The 14,643-nt window shown below is 36.0% G+C and overlaps 2 protein-coding genes across 2 annotated transcripts in view; one reads left to right on the top strand and one right to left on the bottom strand.

The window, feature by feature from the left end:
* The window catches only part of LOC125645941 (zinc finger protein 853-like), a 25,475-nt gene extending 23,169 nt beyond the window's left edge, over window positions 1–2,306 (bottom strand). The window contains exon 1 of the mRNA XM_056141851.1: window positions 2,262–2,306. Within this exon, the coding sequence (XP_055997826.1) occupies window positions 2,262–2,306 (45 nt within the window). The remainder of the gene's footprint in view (window positions 1–2,261) is intronic.
* A 462-nt stretch (window positions 2,307–2,768) lies between these two features.
* On the top strand, window positions 2,769–13,998 carry LOC125647550 (endoribonuclease LACTB2-like). The gene is made up of 7 exons (XM_056141850.1): window positions 2,769–2,827; window positions 2,963–3,126; window positions 4,328–4,451; window positions 4,660–4,762; window positions 9,936–10,160; window positions 12,608–12,689; window positions 13,658–13,998. Exons 1-7 carry the CDS (start codon window positions 2,769–2,771, stop codon window positions 13,714–13,716), a joined length of 816 nt encoding a protein of 271 aa, XP_055997825.1. The 3' UTR covers window positions 13,717–13,998.
* Window positions 13,999–14,643: the final 645 nt, after the last annotated feature.

Here is a 14,643-nt window from a genome sequence, read left to right as displayed (position 1 = left end):
GGAAAACGTAGGTAAAAATAGCTACCTAGAGTAGGTTTAAATACCTACGTAGCTATAAGTACCTACGTAGGTAGAAATAGTCTTTGGACTGGACCTGGTTAAAGGCTGTATATTGAATAAATTTATTTCTCAAATGTTACAGTATTTTAGAGAGAGAGAAAAATAAAGATAATTTATTTTTAAAAAACATGAAGACATTTATATAGTAAAGCTTTAGTAACATAACAACGTTATACATGTATATACGTACATCACAAACAGCTGTTCGTCTCAGAGCTACAGATCTGCAGCTAGGTAAAAGTGATCTGACTCTATGACCATAAAACTTAAAACAAGCTAATTTTTTATTGAAGTTTCACTTTTTAGCAATAAATTCTTTTTGTAAAATGAGACTTAAATTAGATCAATAGTGATCGAGCTGATCTAAGTTTCATGGTCTTGCAGCATGAACAGCTGTTCAATTTGTTGGTTGACCTCATTTTCAACCAATACCTATTAACTAGGTCTGTACACCTTGTCAAAAGTTGAGAATTGTGTAATATATACATAAAAATTCCAATCACAAGCTTATGTAGGGTGTTTTTCTTATGGAGTATGTTTTCTATGGCATTGATCGGCAAACATAGCATTGCCAAAATTGCCATGTTTTGTTACAGAGCTTTACTTCAGTTGTAGCAGTCATCATCAAGCTGTGACATGCAAATGTACTTTCTTTATGCATTGCTATTCGTAATCTATGAATGAATAAAAGGTTTTACATTTAGCTTAAACACTGTGCCAGGAGGTAGATTATAAGACATTAACCAAGAGCTTTGAGTGTATTACTAAAATATCTTACCAATATGGAGAAAGTTCAACAACCTGACATTTTTTTCAAACATTAAAAACAATATTAGAAAAATCTTCATGTTGTGTACAAAGGAACTGTGAGGGGAGTTAAGTGGACAATTTATGTACTCCCTTTGTGATATTTCTTCAGAACTGACCAAATTCAACAATCTTAATTCCTCAAAAAATTAATTGGAAGAAAATCAAATGCAAACCTTCAATATTATACCCATACATTACAATTAACACTCTATAAAACAAGAAAGCCAATAGCTAATTAAAACTATGAGAGAAGTTAGATCTACAACTCACTACTCTGTATATAATATTTCCTTAGAACTGACTTAAAAGTTCATATCTGTAATTACTCAAAAAACAAAGAAAATGAAAATCATTGGCTCATGTGCATCTCTGTAAAATAAGAAGGCCCTCCCTTGAAAAATGTGGAAGGAGTTAGATGGATAATTTCAAACAAGGCAGGGTATATCCCCTTGCAATGAGTGTGTACAAGCTTTTTCTATGAAGTACTCCCATAGTGACCTTTTGACCACATAATCAACAGGGTTCTCCCTCTCATGATTGAATAAAGCCAGCTAACATGTCAATTGTTAAATCAATGGTGTCTACAAATTTTTTTCTATTAAGTCCCATAGCAACCTTGACCTTTGGACCCCAAAATTAATAGGATTCAGGGTTCTTCCTTTCTTGATAACCAAGCAAATTGTTAGGGGCTAAAAATGTGGCCTAGCTGTAAAGTGTCTACAAGCTTTTTCTATAAAATTTTGTAGCAACCTTGACCTTGTGACCCCCATAAGCAATAGGGTTCTTCTTTTGATTGCAAAGCTACATGTGAAATCATAATGAAGCAAAATATGTGGCTTGTAGAGTGCGTACAAGCTTTTTCTATGAAGCCTTCCTGTGACCTTGACCTCAGTGTTACACACTCGCACGGCCCATTACTATACCGTGTGAAACAAGACAATTTGGCATATGCTATTAAATTTAGCGCATTTAGCACAAGTCACTTTTTGCACCAAAACTAGAAGTGTGCTGAAGATTTTTCATTTTAAAAGTATTTTTTGCAAAAAGTTTCAGGTCATTCTGTTGTTGACTCCTATTGATACCCATAGTGGATTGATTGATTGATTGATTGTATCTTGCTTAACGTCTCGCTCGAGAATTTTTCACTCATATGGAGATTTCACCAAGATCGGTGAAGGGCTTCAAATTTAGGCCTATGCTCGGCGCTATACTGCCATTGAGCGGTGAAGGTTCATTAGCGTGCCACACTTACTGTAACACGGGACATTAATTTTTAAGGTCATCTCCGAGGACCCGTGACATTCACACCTGATGCTGAGCGTTTGGCGATGGAACTGTCACTACCTGTTTTAACGACTTAGGTCTGTCGCAGCCGGGATTCGAACCCTGACCTTCCACATGTGGGGCGAACACTCTAACCTCTTGGCCGATACCATAGTGGAAGCATCTGCTTACATAATGTCAGAACGTTGGGACATTTTGTATGTACATGCTGACACAGTTAAAAGAATAGTTTTGATCAAATTCTTTGAAGGAATTAAAATGTGTCCAAATGACTCATACAAGTCATGAATTTTCTGTTAAAAATATATAACCCGAAACTTGGAATTCCTTTTTCAATGCACCGTAGCATTATCTTGAATAAATTGATTGAACGCGATTGGGTGTACACTTTACTGACCGTGGAGAAGTTAAATAGGCATGGGTCTGTGCAAAATGTATTTTGCAACAAATTGAGGGTACGTGTGCTAAAATGAATTTGTGCCAATGTCTTGAACACTTGTATTTGTGCTAAAATATGTTCATGTATTATGCCACATTTTCTCGTTTTACAATATCCTCTCTCGAAATTGCAAGAGGAATAATGAAGTGGCAAAATTCCTGCAAGAGAGGTCAAAATGGATCAAAATTGCAACGTGATCTCAAGAGTGACTCTCAAAGAAGCTATTAATTCACAGCAAGTTCAGCTTGATATTACAGAGAAACAAAACCCCAAACGGACATATAGATGTCGCTGTACCATAACTATGTTCCATCTAAGATGGGCATACACAAAGATTTTAATATGTTTACATGATTATTTGAATTTCAGGAGAATTTTGATTGACACTGGTGACCCAGATGTTCCAGACTACATTCAAACTCTTCAGAAAGCATTGTCTGAGTTTAACTGTAGTATTCAGGAAATAATCCTGACCCACTGGCACAGTGATCATGTGGGAGGAACAGCAGATGTCTGTAGGGATATTACTAAATGTGAGTATAATTAATTGTACATGTATTGATCAAAAGATTTCAAGATTTCAACAACCTTCACCTAATTTAAGGTGGCTCATTACACCAAAATTTTATTGAATGGTTCGTTAAAGCACCTCATACAAAGTATGATTTCACTATCAAAAAGAGCATCATGCAAGCTCTCAATTATTTTATATATGATTTTTTTCTGCTTTTCCCTTTTGAATAATAAAAAATTAATGGTTGTTTGTTTGCAAATAAGAGATTTTAGAGTCTAAATTTTGCTATGATTTAATTGATGCATCATATGAATATCTAATAAAACATGCCTAATAAGCTCAGATAGATGTTCAATTTTTTTTTTGACAAACAAGATGTGTTTGTGAAACACTGATGCCCCTAAATTACAACAAAGTGAAAAGTAAGATATTGTAGGGGTTTTCTTTTTGGAAAATTTCCAAAAACTAGGTCAGTGGTCAATGTTACAAGGTCAACAAATCTGGTATCATTGGAAGGGTACATCTTCTCACAAAAAATGCATATGCTTAATATATGAAAACAGTATACTTCTTACAATTTGAAAGATATGACATATAATTATATATTAAAATTTTCAAAAAGTAGGTCAACTACCTCTATTCATGCAGACAGCCCAAGCAATACATGCCTCCTATCTGATTGACACAAAAATACTCGCATGATTAACATATAGGATTCATATTTTCATTGATATGTAATTTCTTTTGTGATTAATGAGCTTAAAATGTTAAATTAATGGAGTTATTTTTTACAAAACATTAATGCAGCTTATGCAGTGTGCGATTGAAAAAGAATATAATTAAACTATGCTTGAACAAATTGCCAAACCAAATTTGTGTCTATTATATATTTTTTAATAACATTGCATGTTAAATTTCGGTCTATAGGAATTTGTTGTGGTCTATAGGAAATAAAATGACTATGGACCGAAAGTCTATAGGACTATAAAGTTAGTTTTGCACACTGCTTATGACATAAAGGTTGCTATTGACCAAAAGCGATTACTACAATTTTTAAAGGGGCCTGGACACGTTTTGAGCTAAAAAAAAATTCAAATTTGTGTTTTTCCATTTTTATTGTTTACATTGCTGTATAGAAATACCTTCTAAACATTAAAAATGGAAAAATAAAATTTGAAAATTTTCACCTCAAATTGTGTATAAATTCAATATATTTTCAGCCAATCAGACTAGAGTTTCAAAGTTCAAACGCCCACCTGAGAAAGCAGAAATTGATAGTGGAACTGTTCCTTGTCATTTTATAAATGAAAATCATGTGTTCAAAACCGATGGAGCAACCTTAAGGTAAATTACTATGGTAACAAAATTCACATCACCCAAGTATTCAGTCATGAAATTTATAGGTATGAGAGGAGAATTCCAACATTATCAGAGCAATTTTGCTTCAATTATGTTATTTGAAGTATACATATAGTTACATTTAATGAAGTAGCAGATTTGTGTCCCTTTTACATTGTAGGTATGTGACTTTCATAATTTTACAATTTTTCAGAACCATTTTTACACCAGGCCATGCAGATGACCACATCTGTTTATTCTTAGAGGAGGATAGCATCTTGTTTTCTGGAGACAATATCCTCGGAGAATCCACAACGGTAATTAACTAATCCATGGATTGTAACATTTCATTGTTATACCCCCCCCCCCCCCCCCCGCAACAAGTTGTGGGGAGGTATACTGGAATCGGGTTGTCCGTCTGTCTGTTCGTCCGTCCGTCCGTCTGTAGACGCAATGGTTTCCGGGCTCTAAAGCATTATCCTTTCCACCTACCGTCACCATATCATATATATGGACTACCCATGGGATGAAGATGTTCCCTATCGATTTTGAGGTCAAAGGTCAAGCGCACTGGACATCGAAGTAGTAATATGGTTTCCGGGCTCTAAAGCGTTATCCTTTCCACCTACAGTCACCATATCATACATATGGACTACCCATGGGATGAAGATGTTCCCTATCGATTTTGAGGTCAAAGGTCAAGCGCACTGGACATCGAAGTAGTAATATGGTTTCCGGGCTCTAAAGCGTTATCCTTTCCACCTACAGTCACCATATCATACATATAGACTACCCATGGGATGAAGATGTTCCCTATCGATTTTAGGGTCAAAAGGTCAAAGGTCAAGCACACTGGACATCGAAGTAGCAATATGGTTTCCGGCTCTAAAGCGTTATCCTTTCCACCTACAGTCACCATATCATACATATGGACTACCCATGGGATGAAGATGTTCCCTATCGATTTTGGGGTCAAAAGGTCAAAGGTCACGTGCACTGGACATCGAAGTAGCAATATGGTTCGGTTTGTCATGCCATTTGTTTTTTACACTCAGAAAAGAGGTAGTTTATACCTATTACCAACACCCTTTGGGAGATTGGGGTAAGCGGGGGGTATTCTTAGTGAGCATTGCTCACAGTACCTCTTGTTATATACAGTTGAACTTTGAAACACTGATATACCGCCGCGGTGGTCTAGAGGTTAGAGCATTCGCCCCGCATGCGGAAGGCCGGGATTCGAATCCCGGCTGCGACAGACCTAAGTCATTAAAACAGGTAGTGACATTTCCATCGCCAAATGCTCGGCATCAGGTGTGAATGTCACGGGTCCTCGGAGATGTCCCGTGTCACAGTAGGTGTGGCATGCTAAAGAACCCCCACTGCTCAATGGCCGTAAGCGCCAAGCAAAGGCCTAAATTTGAAGCCTTTCACCGGTCTTGGTGACATCTCCATATGAGTGAAAAATTCTCGAGAGAAATGTTAAACAAGATACAATCAATTGAACACTGATATCTCAAATATCATGGATATGTCAGAAGTGATTCGGAAGTCCCAACCACTTATTCTAATAAGTATTTTACCCTTGATATCTTGAATCCTCAGATATCTCGAAGTTTTTTCTCGGCCCCATCAAGTTCAAGAGGTTTGACTGTATATACAAGATACAGGATTGATTGATTGAATATTGTTTAACGTCCCTCCCCAGAAATTATTACCCACATGGAGACGTCACCATTGTCGGTGAAGGACTGTAAAATTTAGATCTATGCTCGGCGCTTACGGTCTTTGAGAAGGGAGGGATCTTTATTGTGCCACACCTGCTGTGACATGGGGTCTCGGCTTTTGCTGTCTCATCCGAAGGACCGCCCCATTTAGTCACCTCTTACAACAAGCAAGGGGTACTGAGGACCTATTCTAACCCAGATCCCCACGGGACCCAAGATACAGGGATAATTAATCAAAATTGTTATCTTCAAATTTCTCTTTGAAATAACTTTACAGGGAACAGGTTTTGGTTATTATACGCCCTTCCAGGAGCATCGGCAAAGGGGCAACCGCCACCCTAATAATTATGCAAAAAAAAAAAAATAATGATAAACCTAAAGAAATGAAAACAAAATCAAAGATTTATAACGACGATATCTACTCATTGGAGTGGCGAGTATAACAACGATCTGTGGTCAATGGAGCGACAAATGTGAAAGCTATAATTGCTTACACAGACACAAATGTATGTCTGTATACCAGTACCTGGTGGGTGTAAACAATAAAAGGGGCTTCCTTGCTGTAAATGCAGGTTTGCTACAAATGGTTCGTTTAATTGATTGATGTTTGAAAGCTTTAATGATTCTAGGTTGTAAGTCATTAAAAAATTATCAAAAAATGTTAGTCTCTATGAGCATATGAATTAAAGGAAAATACTGAAAATTAGTTAATATTCAACATCTAAAACAACTTGTTGAGAATTTTACTCCCTTTGTCACACATATTCCAGCATTTCAATATTTAAAAATGGAAGGATTAATAAGTATTGATAAACCTGTGTATCTTTATTTCCTAAGCGTTGTTTCGGCAAGATTAAGAATCCAGAATTGCGTTCTTTCAACCTCTCTTGGTTTAAACGTTCCATACGTATGGTTACATTATGAAGAAATATCAAAATAGTACATCTTATCTTCTCTATGATATTTTAAAAGGAAACAAATCTTATGTATTACATGTATTGAAATCATTGGTTCAAATACATTAATTACACTATAACACGATATTTGTGAAAATATATTTTTTTAAATCTTCATTTTTTCTATTTTTTGTTCAAGCCAAAGATCATGAAACATCCTAAGCTTAGTTGATTCAAAATCTGAATATTGCAATGAAATGATTGATAAGTCAATGATTCCTAAATGAAATTGTTATTCAATATTGCTTCATCAAATTTCTAGTGTCTGCAAATTTTAGTTCAGAAATAATGAACATCTTACAGGTGATTGGAATTTTGACTTTTAAAAGTTTGAGTTTGTTACATGATACTGTACCGCGTGGTCTGGCTTATAAGTATTATCAGGTGGTGTCCTTACGACATTGACAGAATAGGAAATGAATATCAAGATTCAGGTGGAAATCTGAATTTAAGTCAAAACACGTTAGTTAGAACACCCCCCCCCCCCCCTTTTCAATCCAGTTCGCCTCCCCAATGTGAAATCCCCTGCCATCATTAGACGGGACGTACATGTAAATATGTTATGGCACAGTCCATGCATCTGTCCGTCTGTCTGTCCATCCGAGGTCATGTTATCTGGACTTTTTTCCATTACTACAGATGCATGTACAACTTTGAAGTTTGGTCACAATTTCTCCCTCAAGAAGTGTAAGAGTGAGCTTTTTGGACTTTTTTCGATACAGATATTGCCCTGAAATTTATTCATAAGATTTCTCTCAGAGGAATACAAGTTTAATTTGCATTTTAGCCGGATTGGCCCGTCGGTCCGTGACCTACATTAGGACTAAAAGTAGGTCAAACAGTTTTCTAGGCTTTTTAGCTCACATGAGCTAAAAGCTCAAGTGAGCTTTTCTGATCACCCATATTCCGGCGTCCGTCCGTCTGTCTGTAAACTTTTAACATTTTTTACTTCTTCTCAAAAACCACAGGGCCAATTTCAACCAAAGTTGGCACAGAGCATCCTTAGGTAAAGGGAATTCTAAATTGTTAAAATAAAGGGCCAGGCCACCCTCCAAGGGGAGATAATCAAAAAAAGGTAAAAATAGAGTAGGGTCATTAAAAAATCTTCTTCTCAAGAACCACTGGGCCAGAAAAGCTGAGATTTATATAAAAGCTTCCTGATATAGTGAAGATTCTAAATTGTTAAAATCCTGGCCCCCGGGGGTCGGATGGGGCCACAATAGGGGATCGAAGTTTCACATACAAATATATAGGAAAAATCTTTAAAAATCTTCTTCTCAAGAACCACTGAGCCAGAAAAGCTGAGATTTATATGAAAGCTTCCTGATATAGTGCAGATTCTAAATTGTTAAAATCCTGACCCCTGGGGGTCAGTTTTCTGACAGAAAACAATAGATCAAAGTTTTACATAAAATATATAGGGAAAATCTTTAAAAATCTTCTTCTCAAGAACCACTGAGCCAGAAAAGCTGATATTTACATGAAAGCTTTCTGACATAGTGCAGATTCAAATTTGTTCAAATCATGGCCCCTGGGTGTAGGATGGGGTCACAAGGGGGGGGGGGGTCAAAGTTTTACATACAAATATATAGGAAAAATCTTCTTCTCAAGAACCATTGGGCCAAAGAAGTTCCCATTTACATGAAAGCTTTCTGACATAGTGTAGATTCAAGTTTGCAAAAACCATGGCCTCCAGGGGTAGGTTGGGGCCTTAATAGGGACTATGGTTTTACATGCAAATATATATGGACCAAGGTGACTCAGGTGAGCGATGTGGCCCATGGGCTTCTTGTTTCATTATGGGTACAGATATTGCCCAATTGATCCGATTACGTATATCACTACACATCCTTGTGTAGTGATCTATGTAAGCGGATCAAAGGATCTGATTTTAATCAGATTGAGATATTGCCCTGAAATGTAGTCACAGGCTTCCTCTTAGAGGAATACAAGTTCAGTTTGCATTCCAGCTGGATCGCAATTAATAGAATTTTTGGAGCAATGTTTTTGTCTGAACCATAACTTTTTGTCTTTTGACATAGGTCTTTGATATTTGGTATGTTGGCAAGTTTAATTTACTATCATATGTTCACAACACTGTTTCTTGTTTGAAGCATATATATACATGTAGGTGAATGTTATGTAGAGCAAGTCTTAATTTTTCACTTTAAAGATGATCCCTAAGAAATGTTTTTTAAAAACTTTCGAAAATGGAAGGGGAGACATCAGTTTTAGTGTGTTAAAACAATTCTTCCTGTAGCTAGTTTTTGCATTGAAGTTCAAATCAGGATCTTTGATAATTTAGAATTTTCTCAAAGCTCCTGAATTTATGTACTATGGAAGAAAAATAATCCTTATCCTTCATTATTTACTTCCGTGGTACAAGTGTGGGATAGGGAAATTCCACCTCCGGAACAAAATTCGCTGTTTTAAAGAACTTGATTGATTGCTTGTCCTAGACTGCAAAATTTGTCAGAATATTAATGTCCCCACAGTGAAATTTCCCTGTCCCACTAATGAAGGATTCTATAGATTCCACACTCATTTTAATGAATGATTCTATCATATCACATGCAATGTAAGTTGACTTCTTAAATTGTCAAAAGTAGTTGCAAGTGAGTTGAGCAAAGTTTCTTTTATTGTAAATTTCATATACATGTAATTGTATACTTGCATGCATGATTCATAATTACAACTAAATGTATAGTCACAAATATTTTTGTTGTTACAGTCAGAAGTAATTTGGTTGATATATATATATATGTAGAGGTAGAGAATTTGAAATTAAAAAAAAACCTTTTACTTTACAGATTTTTGAAGATCTCCACACATACATGGCCTCTTTACAAAAAATGCTGACTCTAAATCCATCCATTATATACCCTTCCCATGGACCTATCATTACAAATCCAGTGGAAAAAATCGAGTTCTACATCAGTCATCGTCTACAGCGGGAGAACCAAATAATCCAGTTATTAAAATCAAAACCCACCACATCATTTACACCATTAGATATTGTGAGAAATGTATATGAGGTAATGCATCCCATTCATTTTATGTGAAGAGGACTACAATACATGTATGAATCATATGCTCAAAATGCATAATGTACTAGAAAATTTGACTTAAATATCTTGCAGACAAACTGTGTACAGTAGTTAGAATAAGAAAGGAGACAATCAGTTCCAGTACTAAAAAGTCTGTGGCCTCACTTTAAACAGTTTTATTTAGGACAAGATATGTTATGCAAAATGTCTATAGGAGTTATGCCTTATGATTCAGACCATAGCTCCATCCCAGGGAATTCATGGTTTATACGATATCTTGATGGAACTACAACTGTAGTATATGAATCATGGAAAGATGAAGATATTGAACACTGATCAATCTCATAAATCCTATTTATAAGAATACAAAATTAAAGAGTAGGGCAAACACAGTCGTCTGGATATACTGGAGGTGGGATCAGGTGCCCGGGAAATGTGAGCATCCCGTGTTGAATGGTCACGCCCACGGAGAGCATAGATTAATTTCAAATTGGTTTCTTTTGATTGAAAATATTCAACTTTTATTGAGGTACCCAAGTTGCTTAGATAAAAATCATGTCAAGCTCTGTCACAAAATTATATCTTGGTATTTATAAACTAAGTTACCATATTAACATGAATCTAATTAAAATTAGATCCTTTGATCTGCTCACGTATATCACTACACAGCTATACATAATATTACATGTTTGCACAAACAAGATAAAAAACACAAGATCTTTGGCACGAGACTCTTATAGGACATGCTATATTACTCGAGTATTGTGGCACACATATTTTGTAAGTGAAATTTTTAGCGAGACACAATTTTAGCAATTTTCCCATGAAAATGGGTTTATACATGTATATCTAGTAAGAGATATGGAATATATTGTTGCAATATTCAATTTTTAATTGGTGATCTCATCACACTCACTAATAATGCCAAAATTAAATCCTCGCGAAAGAGTCTGTTTATACAGTATTACAGTGTGCATGTTATATAAAGAATGGGGATTACCTGTAAGTTCATTATCAAAATCTAAAGTTACATGTACAGTATAATTATACCCACCCGAACGAAGTTCTGGGGGGTATATAGGAATCACTCTGTCTGTCTGTCCGTCCGTCCGTCTGTCTAGATTCGTGTCCGGGCCATAACTTCTTTGTTCTTTACTTAGGCATACCATATTTGGCACACAGGTAGATCACCATGAGACGATGTGTCAAGTACCTTCATGACCTCTATATGACCTTGACCCTTGACCTCAAGGTCAAAATTAAAGGTTTTTTACAATGGATTCGTGTCCGGGCCATAACTTCTTTGTTCTTTGACATAGGCATACCATATTTGACACATGAATGTATCACCATGAGACGATGTGTCATGTACCTTCATGACCTCCATATGACCTTGACCTCAAGGTCAAAATTAAAGGTTTTATAATGGATTCGTGTCCGGGCCATAACTTCTTTGTTCTTTGACATAGGCATACCATATTTGACACATGAGTGTATCACCATGAGACGATGTGTCATGTACCTTCATGACCTCCATATGACTTTGACCTCAAGGTCAAAATTAGAGGTTTTATAATGGATTCGTGTCCGGGCCATAACTTCTTTGTTCTTTGACATAGGCATACCATATTTGACACATGAGTGTATCACCATGAGACGATGTATCATGTACCTTCATGACCTCCATATGACCTTGACCTCAAGGTCAAAAGTAAAGGTTTTTACAATGGATTCGTGTCCGGGCCGTAACTTCTTTGTTCTTTGACATAGGCATACCATATTTGACACATGAGTATATCACCATGAGACGATGTGTCAAGTACCTTCATGACCTCTATATGACCTTGATCCTTGACCTCAAGGTAAAATTAAAGGTTTTTTTTACAATGGATTCGTGTCCAGGCCATAACTTCTTTGTTCTTTGACATAGGCATACCATATTTGACACATGAGTGTATCACCATGAGACGATGTGTCATGTACATTCATGACCTCTTTATGACCTTGACCTTTGATCTCAAGGTCAAAATTATAGGTTTATGCCATGGATTTGTGTTCGGACTATATCTTCCATTTTCTTCTACAAATGCATACCATATTTTTACACTCAGGAAAGAGGTAATTTATACCTATTAACAACACCCTTTGGGAGATTGGGGTAAGCGGGGAGTATTCTTAGTGAGCATTGCTCACAGTACATCTTGTTAGAATTCTTTTTGGTCTGCATGGGGAATGTACATGTATGTAGCTTAGTTTTAACTACATGTAAGTGTTGGTCCAGTTTGGTTAATACATGTATGAACTGTAAGAAAAAGTACATACATCCTGTCAAGATGATTTTTTTTAATTGCACACATTGATCTCTGAACTTTTTACCATGTACGGTGTAGTACATGTACCACAAAGTTTTTATACACATTTTTATCGCACACTAGGATTTTGCACCAGAATTGGAGATGGCAGCTGCAAGTAATGTACGACACCATCTCTCCAAGTTACTGAAGGATGAAAAAGTGGGTTAGTGCAACCATTGAAGTTATGGAAATTCTAATGCAGCATTCCAAGACAGTACTCACAGCTTATCTTAAAGAAAGAAATTAGTGACACATCACCCTGATACTTGATAGTTCGCTATAGAGATATATTATCAAATGTTAAAAAATCTAGTAAAAAGATAACTTGCAATTACTAGTAAATCCTTTTCAGTAAAATATAGAATTAAATCTGTCCTCTGTTGTATGATTAAAACCTGATCATCTCTCTTTATGGAAAAACATTTCTCACATTTAATATATTAAACAAAAGGTGCATACAATTCAGTGTTCACATGCTTGAGCCCTGAAAAATAGTGATATCATTTTCACATATTTCAGGGACACTAAGATGTGTCTGTCCGAGTGAAAAAAAAAGAGGGGAAATTGTTTATGACATGATATATACATGTAGTGCAAACTTAAAACTTTTGAAAAAAGGTCAACAAAGCATAACCTCAAACTTGATCTGTAACCCATTGATCAATATCAATTTTAAATGATAGCCAAAGAAGTTTGTAAAGCTGTCAATGCGCAGCTGCACACGCAGACACGCTATAGAGACCCTGATTATGTTAAATAGAAAATTAATGTGAAATTACATCAGATTGAAAGTTTTATGAGGTTTGTACTTATTTTTTGTATATAACCATTTGGGGGAAAATGAATGATACTTTATATTTCTCATTTGGAATGGGCCTGTTATCAGCCCCAGTTTGAGAGAATCTAGGGCCATGTTAAATGTTTAAAACAAAATAAAATAACATTTTCTGAATTTCGTCAATAAATTATGACACCCTCTGCATGAATCCTACATGGACTGCTACATTTGCTGTATGCGTGCAACAGTATTTATATTTGTGTATATCTAAACCCTATAAACAAACTTTTCCACAAAATCTCAATTAATTACAAATGGCAATGGTCATGTTTAACAAAATGGTGTATTTTCAGAATCAGAAACCAAAGATGATGAACAAATCTGGAGGATAAAGAGCAACAGCAGGATGTGAATACAAGTGGACAAGTCATTTTGAAGATTAATACCTGAAGACATTTGTATTGAGGCAATGGTCCCATGTTGTGAAACCAGTACATTATTGATAATCAGATGTTGGTTGTGAAACCAGTACATTATTGATAATCAGATGTTGGTTGTGAAACCAGTACATTATTGATAATCAGATGTTGGTTGTGAAACCAGTACATTATTGATAATCAGATGTTGGTTGTGAAACCAGTACATTATTGATAATCAGATGTTGGTTGTGAAACCAGTACATTATTGATGATCAGATGTTGGTTGGTTGGTTGTTTGTTAGACCTAACTTAGCACTAAGGGCTGTAGCAGTGAGTTTTTTTTTAGCATGCCAATGCCTGCTGCGACATGGGACCTCCATTTTGAAGGTCATAGCAGAAAGACATGCGAGTCTCACTTCTAAATGCCGAGTGTTTGGTGAAAGAGCAATCAGTACCTTCATTTACGTCTTGGGGTTTGACGCAGCTATGACATGAGCGGGGCTCAAACCCACGACCTTACGGTTACCCAATAGAAACAATCTATAAAATGAAAGAACAAGAGCACTGGAAATGCTGTCCATAATGAGAACAAGAGTACCATAAATGGTACATAATATGCCTGTGAAAATGCTTACATAGGGTGCTTTTCTTAAGCCATAATTAGCTCACCTGAGCTGAAAGCTCAAGTGAGCTTTTCTGATTGCCTGTTGTCCGTCATCTGTCCGTCTGTCTTTAAACTTTTTACAATTTCGACTTCTTCTTCAGAATCACTGGGCCAATTTCAACCAAACTTGGCAAAAAGTGGGTGAACAGCTTTCAAGTTTGTTCAAATGAAGGGGAGATAATCACAAAAATGCAAAAATAGGGCAGGGTCATTTAAAAATCTTATTATCAAGAACCACTGAAATTTACATGAAAAC

This window comes from Ostrea edulis, chromosome 6, assembly GCF_947568905.1.
Source record: "Ostrea edulis chromosome 6, xbOstEdul1.1, whole genome shotgun sequence".
Lineage (NCBI taxonomy): Eukaryota > Metazoa > Mollusca > Bivalvia > Ostreida > Ostreidae > Ostrea > Ostrea edulis.
The sequence above is the reverse complement of the archived record's forward strand: the minus strand, read 5'-3'. Positions and strand labels throughout refer to the sequence as shown.